The sequence below is a fragment of the Archocentrus centrarchus genome, chromosome 24 (genome assembly GCF_007364275.1).
Source record: "Archocentrus centrarchus isolate MPI-CPG fArcCen1 chromosome 24, fArcCen1, whole genome shotgun sequence".
In the NCBI taxonomy this organism is placed as follows: Eukaryota; Metazoa; Chordata; class Actinopteri; order Cichliformes; family Cichlidae; genus Archocentrus; species Archocentrus centrarchus.
In genome coordinates, this window is record NC_044369.1 from 34,162,127 (window position 1) to 34,176,568 (window position 14,442).

General features: G+C 43.9%; 1 protein-coding gene across 1 annotated transcript; it reads left to right on the top strand.

Annotated features, from left to right (window-relative positions):
- Positions 1–2,278: 2,278 nt before the first annotated feature.
- Positions 2,279–12,105, top strand: ccr6a (chemokine (C-C motif) receptor 6a). Its single transcript, XM_030721883.1, has 2 exons — positions 2,279–2,367; positions 9,366–12,105. The coding sequence occupies exon 2, from the start codon at positions 9,375–9,377 to the stop codon at positions 10,545–10,547; it is 1,173 nt and encodes a 390-aa protein (XP_030577743.1). The 5' UTR covers positions 2,279–2,367; positions 9,366–9,374; the 3' UTR covers positions 10,548–12,105.
- The last annotated feature ends 2,337 nt before the right edge of the window (positions 12,106–14,442 follow it).

Genomic DNA, 14,442 nt, shown 5'->3' on the forward strand with positions numbered 1-14,442 from the left:
TATTTTCATACCTGATCAGGTGCAAGATTCAAGGCACAAAAGTGACTATTGTGTAATCAAAACTTGACAAAAGATACCGTTTAAAGAAATCTATTCAACAACCAGCTGTTCACAAGACAGAAGCACTACATGCTAAATGTGTGTAATATTAAGGACACACATGAACATCAACAGGGAGAAACAAAGAAAAACATGAACTCCCAAACTCAATAAATTCTACAATAAACTCCACAATAAAGTTCAGCATCAGTGCAGCAGATTAATAACGCCTACATGTGGTGTTAAACAAAAACAAACTCTTTGCAGGAGTCAAAGGTCAAATCCAGCTGCATCCTGATGTTCTCACCACCTGAAGCTGCTTCTGTTTTGGAGCTAGCTTGGTTAGATGCTCTAATTAAACCTGCAGGGTCTTTGCGGCCTCTGTACATAACCTACAGAAGTTGCCGACCTCATGTCCACATTTATGCTTGTGTAGCTGGATTGTGTGTGTTAATTACCTTGTGGTCGTGTGCAGGTGTTTGTACTCAAAGAGCCTCCATACGGGACTCTGCCGCTTTTTTTAAAAAAAACAAACAAGTAAATGAAAGTCAGTTTATCGATGATTTCAGTTAGTTTTAGTTAGTTTTGTAAACTCACAATTCAGTTTTAATTAGTTATCGTTTTTTCCTTTTAATTATAGTTTTTATTTATTTCAGTTAACGACAATGTTCTTTCAATTTCAGTTTTCGTTATTTCGTTCGTTTTCGTTAACTATAATAACCCTGGCTCTAAGTCTGAGGCCATGGTCCTCAGCTGGAAAAGGGTGGAGTGCTCAGGGGCGAGTTGCTTTAAGTATCTCGGGGTCTTGTTCGTGAGTGATGGGAGAAGGGAGCGGGAGATTGACAGACGGGTCGGGGCTGTGTCTGCAGTGATGCGGATGCTGCAGCGGTCTGTCGTGCTGAACAGAGAGCTGAGTGTGAAAGCGAAGCTGGTGATTTACGAGTCGATCTACTTCCCTACCCTCACCTATGGTCATGAGCTTTGGGTAGTGACCGAAAGAATGAGATAGCACCAGAAATGAGCTTCCTCTGAAGGGTGGCTGGCCTCTCCCTTAGAGATAGGGTGAGGAGCGCAGTCATTCAGGAGGGGCTCAGAGTAGAGCCGCTGCTCCTCCACATTGAAAGGAGCCAGTTGAGGTGGTTCGGGCATCTGACTAGGATGCCTCCTGGGGTGAGGTGTTCCGGGCATGTCCTACCGGGAGGAGGCCCCGGGGTAGACCCAGGACATGCTGGAGAGGTTATATCTCTTGGCTGTCCTGGGAACACCTTGTGGTACCCCTGGATGTGCTGGAGGAGGCAGCTGGGGAGAGGGAGGTCTGGGCTTCTCTGCTTAGTCTGCTGACCCTGTGACCCTGACCCAGATAAGTGGAAGAAGATGGATGGATGGATGGATGGATGGATGAATGGATAGATGGATGGATGGATGGATGGATGGATGAGCTTCAGATCAGCTTTATTTGTGATTGAATAATGAACAGGCTTCATCGTGCCATGAAACTGCTCTCAGTCAATTGTCCAGTTTTTTTTTTGAGCCTCTGAAACTCTTAAAGCTAAAAGTCTGAACTTCAGTCACAGATTGATGGCCTGACTGTAATTCCTCTATGAGGCAAAATTATCAAAAAGTGTCTCTATAGTTAATCATGCATAAAACTGCTGTTCTAACAGGCTGTGGCACTTTGAACCCCTCTGATAACAGCAGAGAAAACCACAGCAGGAAGGTGACACTTAACACGCTTCACACTTTTTTTCAGGAAACAGAACATCGACACACAGCAGCTCACACACTTTGAATCTTATGCTGTGAATAAACTGAGGCTCTAAATCACTCAGCCCGGCCTGACTGCACACAAACACACAAAAAGCATGTCACAGCAGGTGGCCCATAAATGTCTTTAAAATATTCAGACCTTTACAGACGCCAGTAAAGCCCTGTCTCCACGGCCTGTGTGGATAAAGTTTTGTTTCTGTAAATAAAAGAGAGTGCGAGGTGAGGAGGCCGAGACCTCTGGGAGAAAAACAGAGAGATTCTGAAAGATTCAGGTGTTTATTATTTAATCAGTTTGAGAGGAAGCTGTGATGAAGAGCAGACGTCAGATCATCTTTTGGGCTGGACACACACACGCAGACGCAGACACACACACACACGCAGACAGAGAGTAGGGGAAAGAGGAAGGCTCACATTGAGGTTTCAGAAAGGCTCATATATACCTTTAATCAGCAGCGTCTCAGAGTTTGTTGGATGTTGTGCAGCTGCAGCATCATCGCCGTCCTCTTCCTCATCCTCACCTGTTCAGCCGTCAGGCAGCTTCATCACCCAGCCGGCACACCTGTGAGTTTTCCTGTTATTAGCAGTCCTGCTGAGTGTTTTCAGTGTGTGTGCTTTAATGCTGACTCTGCAGTCAAAGCTCTGCTTCTCTCTGTGCTTTTTATTTCTCTCTCACACTTTTCTTCCCATTTTTCTCTCTCAGATCATTTTGTTTTCTCTAAATCCTGAACTAAAGTCTGCTGGAAGGTTTCTGCAGCTTTGGTCAGAAAACAGTGAACCTAAAGGTTAAAAGTTTGCAGAGTTTATTCTTGTTGTTCTTCAGTAAGGTGTGTGAATATGTTTGGGGTGAAATGGTGACAGATGATGTAATACATCAAATTTTTTAGATAACATCGGGTGTGCTGCAGCGAGGTGTTTTCTGTCGCTTTATCTCAAAGATAGAACAGATAAGGTGTTTCCCTCCGAATGCCACGTTCATTCAGCTGCTCACATGAGAACAAAACCACACATTAAAATCAGCTTCACCACGTCTGCTGTGAAATTCAGAAAAATCAATGAGAAAAGGTGAGAAGACAAACTCGTTTAAGTGTCTCTCATTTCTGTGTCAGGAGCTAAACTAAAGCCCTCAGACATTAAATATCATCTGCAGCTCGTCCACGCTCATCTGCAGGTTAAAGATATTTAAGTAATCCAAAGGCACAAAAGCAGCAAAGGAAATAATATTTGAAGCTTTATGTTTATTTAAACTTTAAACTACAGCTCCAAAAAAACACCCCATCTTCTGCAGCCTGAACTTTTCTACACGTCCAGATGTGTGCTGGAGCTGCATGTGCAATCTGATCAGTGACCTTTAACCCTAAACCTGTCCGAATGAGTTCAGGTGAGGCCCGAGCAGCTTCTCCTGCTCCGAGAAGAAGACGTGAAGATGGGGCTGAAATGAGCTCTGTGCTGTCCTCAGGGTGGCTCGCTCTCAAAAACCAGCAGAAGGAAAAAATCTTTCCCATGAGCCTCAGCTGGACACTAGTATTAGGATGCTAACGACGGTCTCTTGCACATAAAACTGATCTTAAAGGAGAAATAAGCAGTTCCTCAAACACCCCGGGTTCCTGCTCTGTACTTCTGCTCGAAGCTAGCCCTCAGCTGTAATTTGTCCCCTCAGACTTCCCTTATTTCAAATGTCACCTGCTGGGAAGCGAAAGGCTCACAAGCAGAGCTGCAAACCGCCACGCCCGGCTCTCTGAAACCTCATTTTATCCACCGCCCCGCCCCGAAGGACGTCTGCATGTCTGAGCAGCAGGAAGCAGGTTCTTCCTGTTTGCTGTGTCACCTGCTCAGGTGTTTGTTCACAGCTGCTTGCGAGAGTTTGTCATTAGGAACTTCCTGTAGAGAAACAGACTTCCTTAAACGAGCAGCTGATCTCGAGTCAGCATTCAGCACACTGGACACCTGCTGGTGTAGTTTACTGAAGTAATCGAGTACATTACCCCCCCGTGATTACTGGACTCCTCTCGACTCCATGAGCTAACCAATCAAATCAAAGATAAAACAGGCTGTAAAACAGAAAGAAAAATGTTTCAATCAAATATAATATAAAGTCAAATAAAGCAGATAATAGAATACAATTCTAATTTACCCCAATACACAACAGATACAAACAACAAATACTCCCGTATTCACACCACAGCAGGCAGGAGTACACCTGTACAGGTCACCAGGGAGAGATGACCATTCACACCTGTGAGCAATATAGAATCAGCAGGTAACCTAACCCCACTGACTGCATGTCTGTGGACTGTGAGAGGAACCTGAAGAACCCGGAGAACCCACACAGACACAGAGAACATGCACACTCCACACAGAAAGGCCTGATGGTGGATTTGAACCCAGGCAGCAGTGCTAACCACCGTGCAATTTAATTTAATTTAATTTAATTTAATTTAATTAATGCTGATGAATGAAAATAATGTCTCGTGTATGTTTGCTTCTCCACTCGTGTGTATCGTGATCTGACTGCAGCTGATGGTTAAGAAGAAGTTCTTTTTTACAGGAAGTCCATCACTAAACTAACACACCTGAAGCTGCCAGGTAAACTAACACCTGCGAAGGTGACACAGGCTCTTTCTGCTTTAATATGTGAGCTGAGAGAAAATGTGAATAAGTGAAGATGATGAAGCTCTGATGGCTGTTTGTCTGTCTCTGACTTGTTGCTGAGCATCTTGAGATTGTGGTGGAATTAATCAGAGAGGAGAAACCACAATTGCATGAAGTGGGTCACTCAGCGTGTCTGACCTCTTTTCTGCAAACTTCCTCTGAACATTCAGACACCTGAAACGACGCGACGCTCACACCTTCAGCACCTCGATGCACCACAATGGGGTCAACTTCATCACCGCTTACCAGCAGAGGCAGCTCACGGCTCAGCCAGCCTCTGTGACACTTTCACATCTTTAAGGGCAAACTTTGCTTCAGGTTTCATGGTTCTTCCATCAAATTTGCATCAAAGTCAAAGTGAGATTGTGTCTTGAATAAACTGGAAGCTGTAAAATGTGTCACTGCTTAGCATCTGAAGGTGTTTTCTGACTTCTGTAGTCTGAGGTGAAGGTTTGCTCTTTAAAAATTGTTTCAGTCTTTCTTGTAGAGGCTGTTTCCATCTGATTCTACACAAAAACACAGAGAGACACGTCACTCGCTGCTGTACCCACACAGTTACTGTGACACATACTGAGCACAGAAAAAAACATCGGTAATCAAGTTTGTGCAACCAAACTGGGACTGGGAGTTCCGGTGGTTTCTGTGAAGTGAGGGGCTAGACTGTGGTGGCACCAGAGACGTTAAAGTGCTCCGATCAGCATAAACCTGTGTTACGGTGCTGAGCAGGAAAATAAGTGAAATGCAGCAGGCCTCATGTTGAGCCTCGCGGGCAGGGCCGTAGCACCGAGCTGTGGGCCTCTGCGGGCCCCTGGTGTTCTTCATCCACTGAAGTGTTCATGGCCCACATTTAAAAAGGTCTCATAAGGCTGCACGCTTCCACACCTCCCCACAGGACTCATAATGTGAGCCTGCTGGGCTCCGTCAGAGGTCAGGAGTCAAACCGGGTCACCGCCGTGACTAAAGAGTGTAGTTATCTTTGTTTAAGCGAGTGACTGAGCAGGACCACCAGCAGTGGTGCCGGTTTGTGATCCGACAGCTCACAGCGTTAGCGTCAGTCAGCGTGAAGTGAGTTTCATGGTGAGCGTGTGGGTATGTTGGTGCTGCCTGAAGCTGCTTCATTAGAACCAGCAGAAGCTCCATAAACACACGAAGTACCGACCTCCACCCGCTTCTTCTTTATTAGGCAGCGGCCGTGTCACAGTGCAGTTTCACGGGCCTGAAACCCGGCGCCTCCTCAGAACGCTCACAGCAGAGCTCAGGACCGCTCTGAAGAAGCCCGCGGCTGTCACAAAGGACAGAATAAATGAAACCTGCTGTTCTGAATGATCTTAGTGCCGTCATACATCACGCTGTTTGTTTCAGCCACTTCTGGCAGGAATTCTTTGACCCTCTCAGGAGTGAATGAGCAGCAGGTGGATGTTAAATGTGTGAAGCGTGTCGTACACGGCACTGTGGAACATACGGGGAGCTTCAGCTGTTTGGTGCTCCTTCAAACACAGAAGCACAAGTTTTTAACTTACACATTTGACTTAAAGCCAGAAACAAAAAACTCAAAAGCTGGAAAATTTAGAAAATTTGAGCGGCCGTTTTTCCAAGGAACGACTCCAGAGGGACCAACAAGGAAGTTTTGTTGTTTGTTCCCACGTTAGAAAGATTGGTTCAGGCACTGCTGCGCTGTGCTGCTGTCTCATCGTGTTTCATCAGAACGAACAAAATCAAGCCAAAAATGCATCATAATGAATAATGAGTTAATAAGAAGTCATTGTGGTATTTCATCAGAAACTCGCCAGCTTCCTCAGAAAAACTCAGGGCTGCAGGTCCACGTGCAGCAAAGCTAAAAGCTCAGCTGGGATCACCAGTTCAGCTCACCTGTCTTTGGACAGGAAACACCTGATGCTCCTCCCCCTCTCCTTTCTCTCTTCTCCATTTGGAACAGCTCGTTAAGCGCTCACCTGGGTGGAATAAACGAGCTGTGCTATAACCTGAGGCTGGGATGAACGACCTCAGACAGGTGTGCATAACGAGCAGTGACACAGTGACGAGAAATAATCACTAATACCGAAGGTCTCAGGCATCACAGCAGGCACAGGCATCTGTTAATCAGCACAGCTGCTAATGGGAATTTTTTCAGACATCCACACTTTAGAGCTCAGTTCCTCATCTCACTGTCACTAAGCAGTAACGTGGACCTGCTGCACATCCTCGGATGTTTGTGTTAATGGAGTAATGAAGCTGGCGCTGACTGTGTGATCTGATATCATCAGTAATCCTGGAAGTAACCAATGAAAAGTGATGTGAATTTGATCGCATTTCCTCAAATAGGAAACAGAGAGTCACGTCCTTTTTAAAAAGAGCTCATGCTGCATTTCCAGCTTCTGCTTTGGTAACATCTGGATCAGGGGTCACCGACCTTTTTGACTCTGAGAGCTACTGCAAAGGTACCGAGTAACACGAGGAGCTCCTTGTTTGACACAAAACTTACAGAGTAACAAAGTTGCACAGTTCACCTTAATTAATGACAATATTAATAATAAAAACATATCTGAAGAGGCTGATCATCTTAGTGTTATTCACTCCTCACAATGAATATTAATGATAAATGACAAAAATATCTTTAAAATGCAACAGTATTTATTTCTGGTCATAATAATTCTGTTAATAATTTCAGCATTTGCAAATTACCACATCTGATATTTTTGTAAATATATTTTGTAAAATAAACACATCAAGCATTGTAATCTATTCTGTATAAATGAACACCTCTGTAACAATTTTTAGGAAATATTCACCATCACATCAAAACGTTTATAAGATTTTGTCCCATGTTTCTACAAATGATCAGTTATGTTATTAATCATCACATTTGTACCAATCACCACATCAGTGGCATTTTAACAAATTATTACATCTCTTATATTTTTGGGACAAATTATTTTTCACATTTTTAACAGCACTACAGTCTCACTGACAGCATCTTTGTAAACGTCTGTCAGTGGGAAGCCCGGCGGTGCATGCTGTTCAGTAGTGCTCTGTAATAATCTGACACTGCCGCCCTGAGTGAGTGTTGTAGATGTGCATCAGTAAGGTGTGTTCTCTGTTTGTTTGTCAGAAAAGCTGATTCACAGACAGGTTGATCCAAAAAGGCCTCTTTCACAGCTGCTGTGCATTCATCTGTGGACTTTTCTGTATCCATAAGCCATCAAAGGTTTGGGCTTTGCAACATCAGGATTTCAGTCTCTACCTGTCCAGCATCCAAGGTGAACGTCTCACTGAGCTGCTCAGCAATGCGTGTCACGTCCACTTGGCTCAAGCTGATCAAAGTCCCCAAACCTGTTCTCAAACTCTGGCCCAGGTCTGTTTCTGACTTCCAAGTTCTTTTCTGCAGCTTTGTCATTCAGCACTGACTGCATAGAGAACATGTTCATCTTAGCTTTAAATGCTTTTACAGCACTTATCATGTCAGCAACAGTCTGACCTTTACAGTTTAAGCGGTTCAGTTTCCCAGTGATATCAGTTAAAGGTCGAGTTTCCCCTCAGTGTCCTGGAGCAGGGAGGTGTCTTCCCCCTTGGTTTCCATGAACTCTTTGATTTCACCCAAAAGTAAAACTAGTAAAACTGTAAATTGATCTTTGACCCCAGACAAGGTCCACGTTCATTTATACATTTTTTAAATTTAAATTCAATATTGTCATTTTCAAATCTACATTAATGCAAATGTTATTTGTTCAAAAACAACAACCACACAATTAATTACAATTTTTAGATGACTAAGTGCTATTTCTAGAACACGGCTTGTGGGCGACACACATGGGCCGCGGGCACCTCTGATCTGGAGCCTGCTTTCAGGCTGAAGCTGCTGAAGCATCCTTCCAGCTCCTGCAGCTGTGAAGGCTCAGCTCAGTCCAGCAGCAGTAACCGGACTGAAGCGCCCCCTCCCAGATCAAATGACTCAGTCTTAAGACTGTGGAGGCCATTCGCCCGCCACTGTCAGCAGCTTGTTCTCTGTTTGCAGATCATTTCTTAAAACAGTTCTCAATGTATTTTCTATTTTTTATAAACTGTTAACTTTATTTAAAACACACGCAGAACAGCGCAGAGCTGTGACCAGCGCAGACGTCAGTCTGGGTTATTTCTGCAGATACAGTTTGCAGATGTCACTAAAAGCATCCTTTCAGGTCACCATCAAGTTCCTGTTTTACAAATAGGACACAGCTGTGGCACGAGACACTCGATGAATGTGTGTGTGTGCATGTGTATGTGTGTGCATGTGTGTATGTGTGTGTGTGCAGAACTGAAAGACAGAGGAGTTAAAAAGAGAAGCAGTGTAAGGTTTGTAAGAGCTGCTTCAGGTCAGGGTTAGTGTAACTGAAAAGCCTTCAGCTGATCCAAAATGCTGCAGCTAGACGACTGACAGGGACTAGAAAGAGAGAGCAGATTTCTCCCATATTGGCTTCTCTCCATTGGCTCATAGTACCATATCACTCCAACAGAGCACTTCTCTCTCAGACTGCTGGCTTACTTGTGGTTCCTCGGATACTTAAGAGTAGAATGGGAGGCAGAGCCTTCAGCTTTCAGGCCCCTCTTCTGTGGAACCAGCTTCCAGCTTGGATTCGGGAGACAGACACCCTCTCTATTTTTAAGATTAGGCTTAAAACTTTCCTTTTGGACAAAGCTTATAGTTAGGGCTGGATCAGGTGACCCTGAACCCTCCCTTATGCTGCTGAATGTTTGCAGAACAGTGAAGGACTGACAGACATAATGGAGTGTATTGAATTATTAAGAAGCTGTAGATCTTGAATGATGTGCAAACCCACACGGCTCCTTCAGCGTGTCTTCCTCTGCTCATTGCTGAAAAGTCTTATCAGAAACCTTCACTGTAGTTTGATGGTTTCTCTCTGCTTTCTTCACAGTGAAAGAAGATGATGGTCTCTGCAAAGGGTTTGATGTCCAACCAGTCGGACACCACAGAGTCATATTTTGACATTAACAACACTTATGAGTACTCGGGTGATTTTCCTGAACCTTGTTCTTATAACAACAACCAGAGTTTGGAGAAGGTGATCGGCCCGTACGTCCACTCGATCATCTGCATCCTGGGCTTTGTGGGGAACAGCCTGGTGATTGTCACCTACGCCTTCTACAAGAGGACCAAGTCCATGACCGACGTTTACCTGTTCAACGTGGCCATCGCTGACTTGCTCTTCGTGATGGCGCTGCCACTCATCGTCTACAACGAGCTGTGGTCATGGCCGATGGGGGCGGTGGCCTGCAAGCTGCTGCGCGGCACCTACAGCGTGAACCTGTACAGCGGCATGCTGCTGCTCGCCTGCATCAGCACTGACCGCTACATCGCCATCGTCCAGGCTCGCCGCAGTTTCAGACTGCGCTCGCTGTCATATAGCCGCATTATCTGTGCCATTGTCTGGATCTTCGCTATATTGGTGTCCATTCCCACCTTCTACTTCTACAACTGGTACGAGCCATCACACACCAAGGACTACGTAATGATCAGCAATGATAATGAAACACATATTGCCTACACTCCTGAGTATGTCTGCGAGTTGAAGTTTCATGAGGTAGATCTAGCCTCGACGATGAAGGTGCTCGTCCCCAGCATCCAGCTGGGCGTGGGCTTCTTCCTGCCACTCTTCATCATGATCTTCTGCTACACTGCAATCATTGTCACCCTGCTGAAGGCGAAAAACTTCCAGCGCCACAAAGCGGTTCGGGTGGTGCTGGTGGTTGTGGCCGTTTTCATCATCTGCCACCTGCCCTACAACACAGTGCTGCTGTACGACACCGTCAGCATGTTTCATACGAGCTCGTGTGAAGCGGCAGACACACTGGAGATGTCCCTGACGGTGTCCAAGACCATTGCTTACATGCACTGCTGCCTGAACCCAGTGCTTTACGCCTTCGTGGGGGTGAAGTTCAGGAACCACTTTAGGAGGATCTTCCAGGACCTGTGGTGTCTCGGAAAGAAGTACATAGCCCCACGCCGCTTCTCCAGGGTCACCTCCGAGTTCTACATGTCCTCTGTTCGGCGCTCGGTGGACGGATCCAGCGACAATGGCTCTTCTTTCACCATGTGAGGACATGTGGCAGGTTGATCTCTGAAGCTTCAGGTCTCTAACACCAAACCTGACTCAGGTCTATTGCAGTGACGTGGTTCTTAATCCAGAGAGCCTTGAGATATTTCTGCTGGTTTAGAAGATAAAATAGACCTAAACACATGCTGCAGCTCTTGTTTTACCTCAATGTTTTAATTGTGAAATACTTCAGTGTCCTGCATTTTCCTCTTTCTTTCGTGGTTATTCCATGAGTGATGAATGAAAATGTGTTTCCTGTTTCTCGTAGTCTCCTGTTGTCTTTACTGCACAAATGAAGCCCAGAGAAAATCATCTGCAGCTGCAGCAGATGATCAGCTCAAGAAAAAAAAAGACCTTTAAGAGTTTCTCTGACTGATGTGTTCCTGACATATTTTGTGATGGAGACTCAGAAACATTCCTGACAGGCCAAGTGTTTCCTGTATTCAAAGCAGGGAAATAGTCATGTGACCCACATAGTTATATGTGACAAATGAATACAAACCAATAATCAGCTGCCTCTCCGGCGATTCCGACCTCCCAGACATGACCTACGTCTCCTCTGCGTTTCTCTGCAGCAGGTAGTTTGGATCTGCTCGTGAACCAGTTCTCCACCTGCTGCACCTTCTCTTTAGTGTTACCCGAGCGAATGAACAAGTCACGTGAACTTTCAAATTAAGAGCAAGGGGATTAGCCAATCCCTCAAAATATACCAGCAGAGGAGGCTCACCCTATCCTAACACCTCGTAGTTCAGCTTGGTCTCCAAAATGTAGTCAGAGTGGAAACCAACAGGATCCCTGGTTGTTTCATGAAAACCTTTAATGAGCAGTTTCAAAAAGAATTGTTTCCATCCGCTGCTTATCGATGCAGATTCATAAATGATGGAGGTCTTGGCCGACTGGCTGTGACCCAAGGCCTGAAGGCCAAAGTGTTGGCCATTAACCCTGCAGGCCTGAGCTCTATACATACAACAGGCGACTCGCCAGGGTTTGGTTGTATTTTAGCCAGATGCTCGATGTTACAGTGTTTCTGTTATGTGGGTGTGCCAAATAGTCAAAAAATATCCATAAACAGGGATGGATGCCTAAGCCTAACCCCAACACCTAACCTAAAGACAAACAGCAGGTGGGTGGTGCACTGGACTCCAGTCACACACCGCTATCATACATAGGAGGCATGTTTTAAAATGAAGGAATCCTTTGGACTGAAGAATGTAATTTTTTGTCATTTTATTCTGTAAACAGCAGTTAGGTTGTGTCTGCAGTGATCCACACGTGTGCCGAGGCTGCAGCTTTGCTCTCTTTAATCCTAATCTGCTCACTGGTGATTCCCAGGATTAAGAGCTGGACCTTTGGAGAAGTTTCCACGTCCTCATTTAAGACCTGAAGAAGTTCAGTCGGTCAGATTTAATTTACATGTTGAACTACGTGTGCCCTCATCTTAAGGCTTAAGCATCCAAAAGTCTTTCATTTTCTTCATAGCCAGCTTCATTCCTCTCCTTCCTCTCCTTCTTTTTTTCACTTCCTCTTCACATATGAGTTTATTTTTATAATGCTGAGTTATCCTTTGAATGTAATATTAGTTTGGCTCTCAGAGTTGTACCTTTCAGAATAAATGTCATCTGTTTTTTAGGAGTTTGAGTTTTTATTTGATCGTTGTCATTTTGTGGCTCAACGCCAGGTGGCGCCAATTCCAGAGATTTAACGGGAGTTCTAACTGAAAGAAATCTGACGGCCTGAGCGACGTTTAAGAGTTAATTCTGAACATTAATTTACTTTTGAAAGAGTATTTTATTCCCTGATTGGATCTGTGTGACCTGCCTCAGTAACCGTGTGTGCTCCATTTTCAGACTTTGTGGTTTTTTTTTTGTTTTTTTTTTTTATTTTCAACATGTTTCTTTTTTATGACATAATTTCCATACATATCTGGTCAGTCACATGGTGCTACACAGCAGCATTAGGCATCAGTATTCAAAGCAAAGCTGAGTAAATAAACTTAACTCCGCATGGATCCGTCTATTCAACCATGCACAGAACATCCTAGAGTCCAAATTAAAGTTCAGTCCCAGAACCTCTAGTGGTTTTTTTTCCCCATTTTTGCTGAAAAACATCCATCCTACCTTCAGCATAATAAGTTTTATCAAAACAGAATCGTCCAGGAGTGTTGACTTCCATATAGAAATGGAGGGAGGTTCATGCCCGACCCAGTCTGGGACCCTTCCAAGCAAACATGGATCTGTGGACACCTGTTTACTTATTGCTTTACTGATGTTAACACATACTGCCCTCCAGAAGGTCTGAACAATGCTACGTTAACAGTGGAATCTTTTTCCAGTTTGGGTCTTACATTTGGGACAATTTGGGGAAACTCCACTTTCATACTTACTGTACATATATGGTGAAATGTGCAGTATGTTAAATTGTAATTCTTTATATCTATTGCATTTTGAGACCCTGAAAGGCAGCAGAAACAATTTGTCCCAAACATCACTCTGTATTTCACATTTAAATAAATTACAGCAGGACTTCCTCAACTATTCCAGTTTATCCAAGATCAAACTGTATATCTCAATATAAAATTTTGATATGAAGTGCTTGTGCTCTCTATGGTTCAACAGAAACTTTTCTAACTGGTGAGATTCTTCTGAAAGATTCAGGGAGCTAATGGCTAATGAGAAGATATCAGATATTAGATTCAACTAATTGTCATTGTGCGCACAAGGCACACAACGAAATGTTCGTTCCAGATCACTCATCCAGAGACGAGCATCTGCAGTCATGCAGCCAGAGACTGGCGCTACCGTTAGGCAATGTGGTTAAAGTGTCTTGCCCAAGGACACAACGCAGCACAGGAACAGGGGCTCAAGCCTGCAACCTTCCGGCTACAAGGCGAGCGCCTACCCACTGCACCACTGCCACCATTGTAAAAATCCTTATTTGACAGGTGATATTCAGACTTCAGGGAATCAAATGTTTTGAAACTTCTGTTATCAAACTGATCATATATTCTTTTTATTCACGATCTTTGCCAACCTGTAATGTTTAATCCCACGTTCTGTAATGAGAGCTCTGAGTCATCTAATATTAATAAAATATTAAATGAGCTACCTTTAAACATTGTTTTTGTTTTCCCCCATGCCCATATTACATTTTTTATTAGGAAGTTGTCTTTAACCATACACGTTAATTCATGTGGGCGTCTCCCTAACAAGTTTAATGGGGACAAAGGTTTGCATATTGCTGACTCCAACTCTATCCAAGGACATTGTAGCTGTCCGTTAGCCCAGGGGGAGAGCATTCTGGCCTGAATGGCCAATATATAGTATTCTATATTTGGTAAGCCCCCCCCCCCCACCCCCCGTACCCTTGGCAGCTGTAGAGTTGCTAATTTTACTTTAGGCTTCCTGCCAGCCCAGATAAAATCTGTCATTGCTTTATTGATAACTTTAATATCCTCTGATTTTAATATCACAAACAGCATAGATATGGGATATATAATTTTTGGGAGTACTGACATCTTAATAAGATTAATTGTGCCTAGAAATGATATTGGAAGATTCATCCATCTGTTTAGACTGTCTTTAAGGTCTTTTATCAAATAGTTAATATTTTTAGCATACAATTGGTCAATTTTCTGTGTTATTTTATCTCCTAAGTATACAAATCCCGCTGGGGCCTCTCTCACATAATCTCTGATTTGTCCAGGTTAATTTTATATCCAGATATTTCACCAAACTCAAATCAAATCAAATCAAATCAAATATACTTTATTGTCCCCACAGGGAAATTTGTTTTGGACATCGTGCAAAAAACAAGCTGCTACCACAATAATACAGTATAACAATAAAAGCCATGTTAAAAATGCATAAGACACCCCCCCCCAAAAAAAATAAATAAAATA

Excerpts from the sequence above, each read along its gene's own strand:
- ccr6a (XM_030721883.1), top strand. The coding sequence starts at position 9,375 with ATGATGGTCTCTGCAAAGGGTTTGATGTCCAACCAGTCGGACACCACA.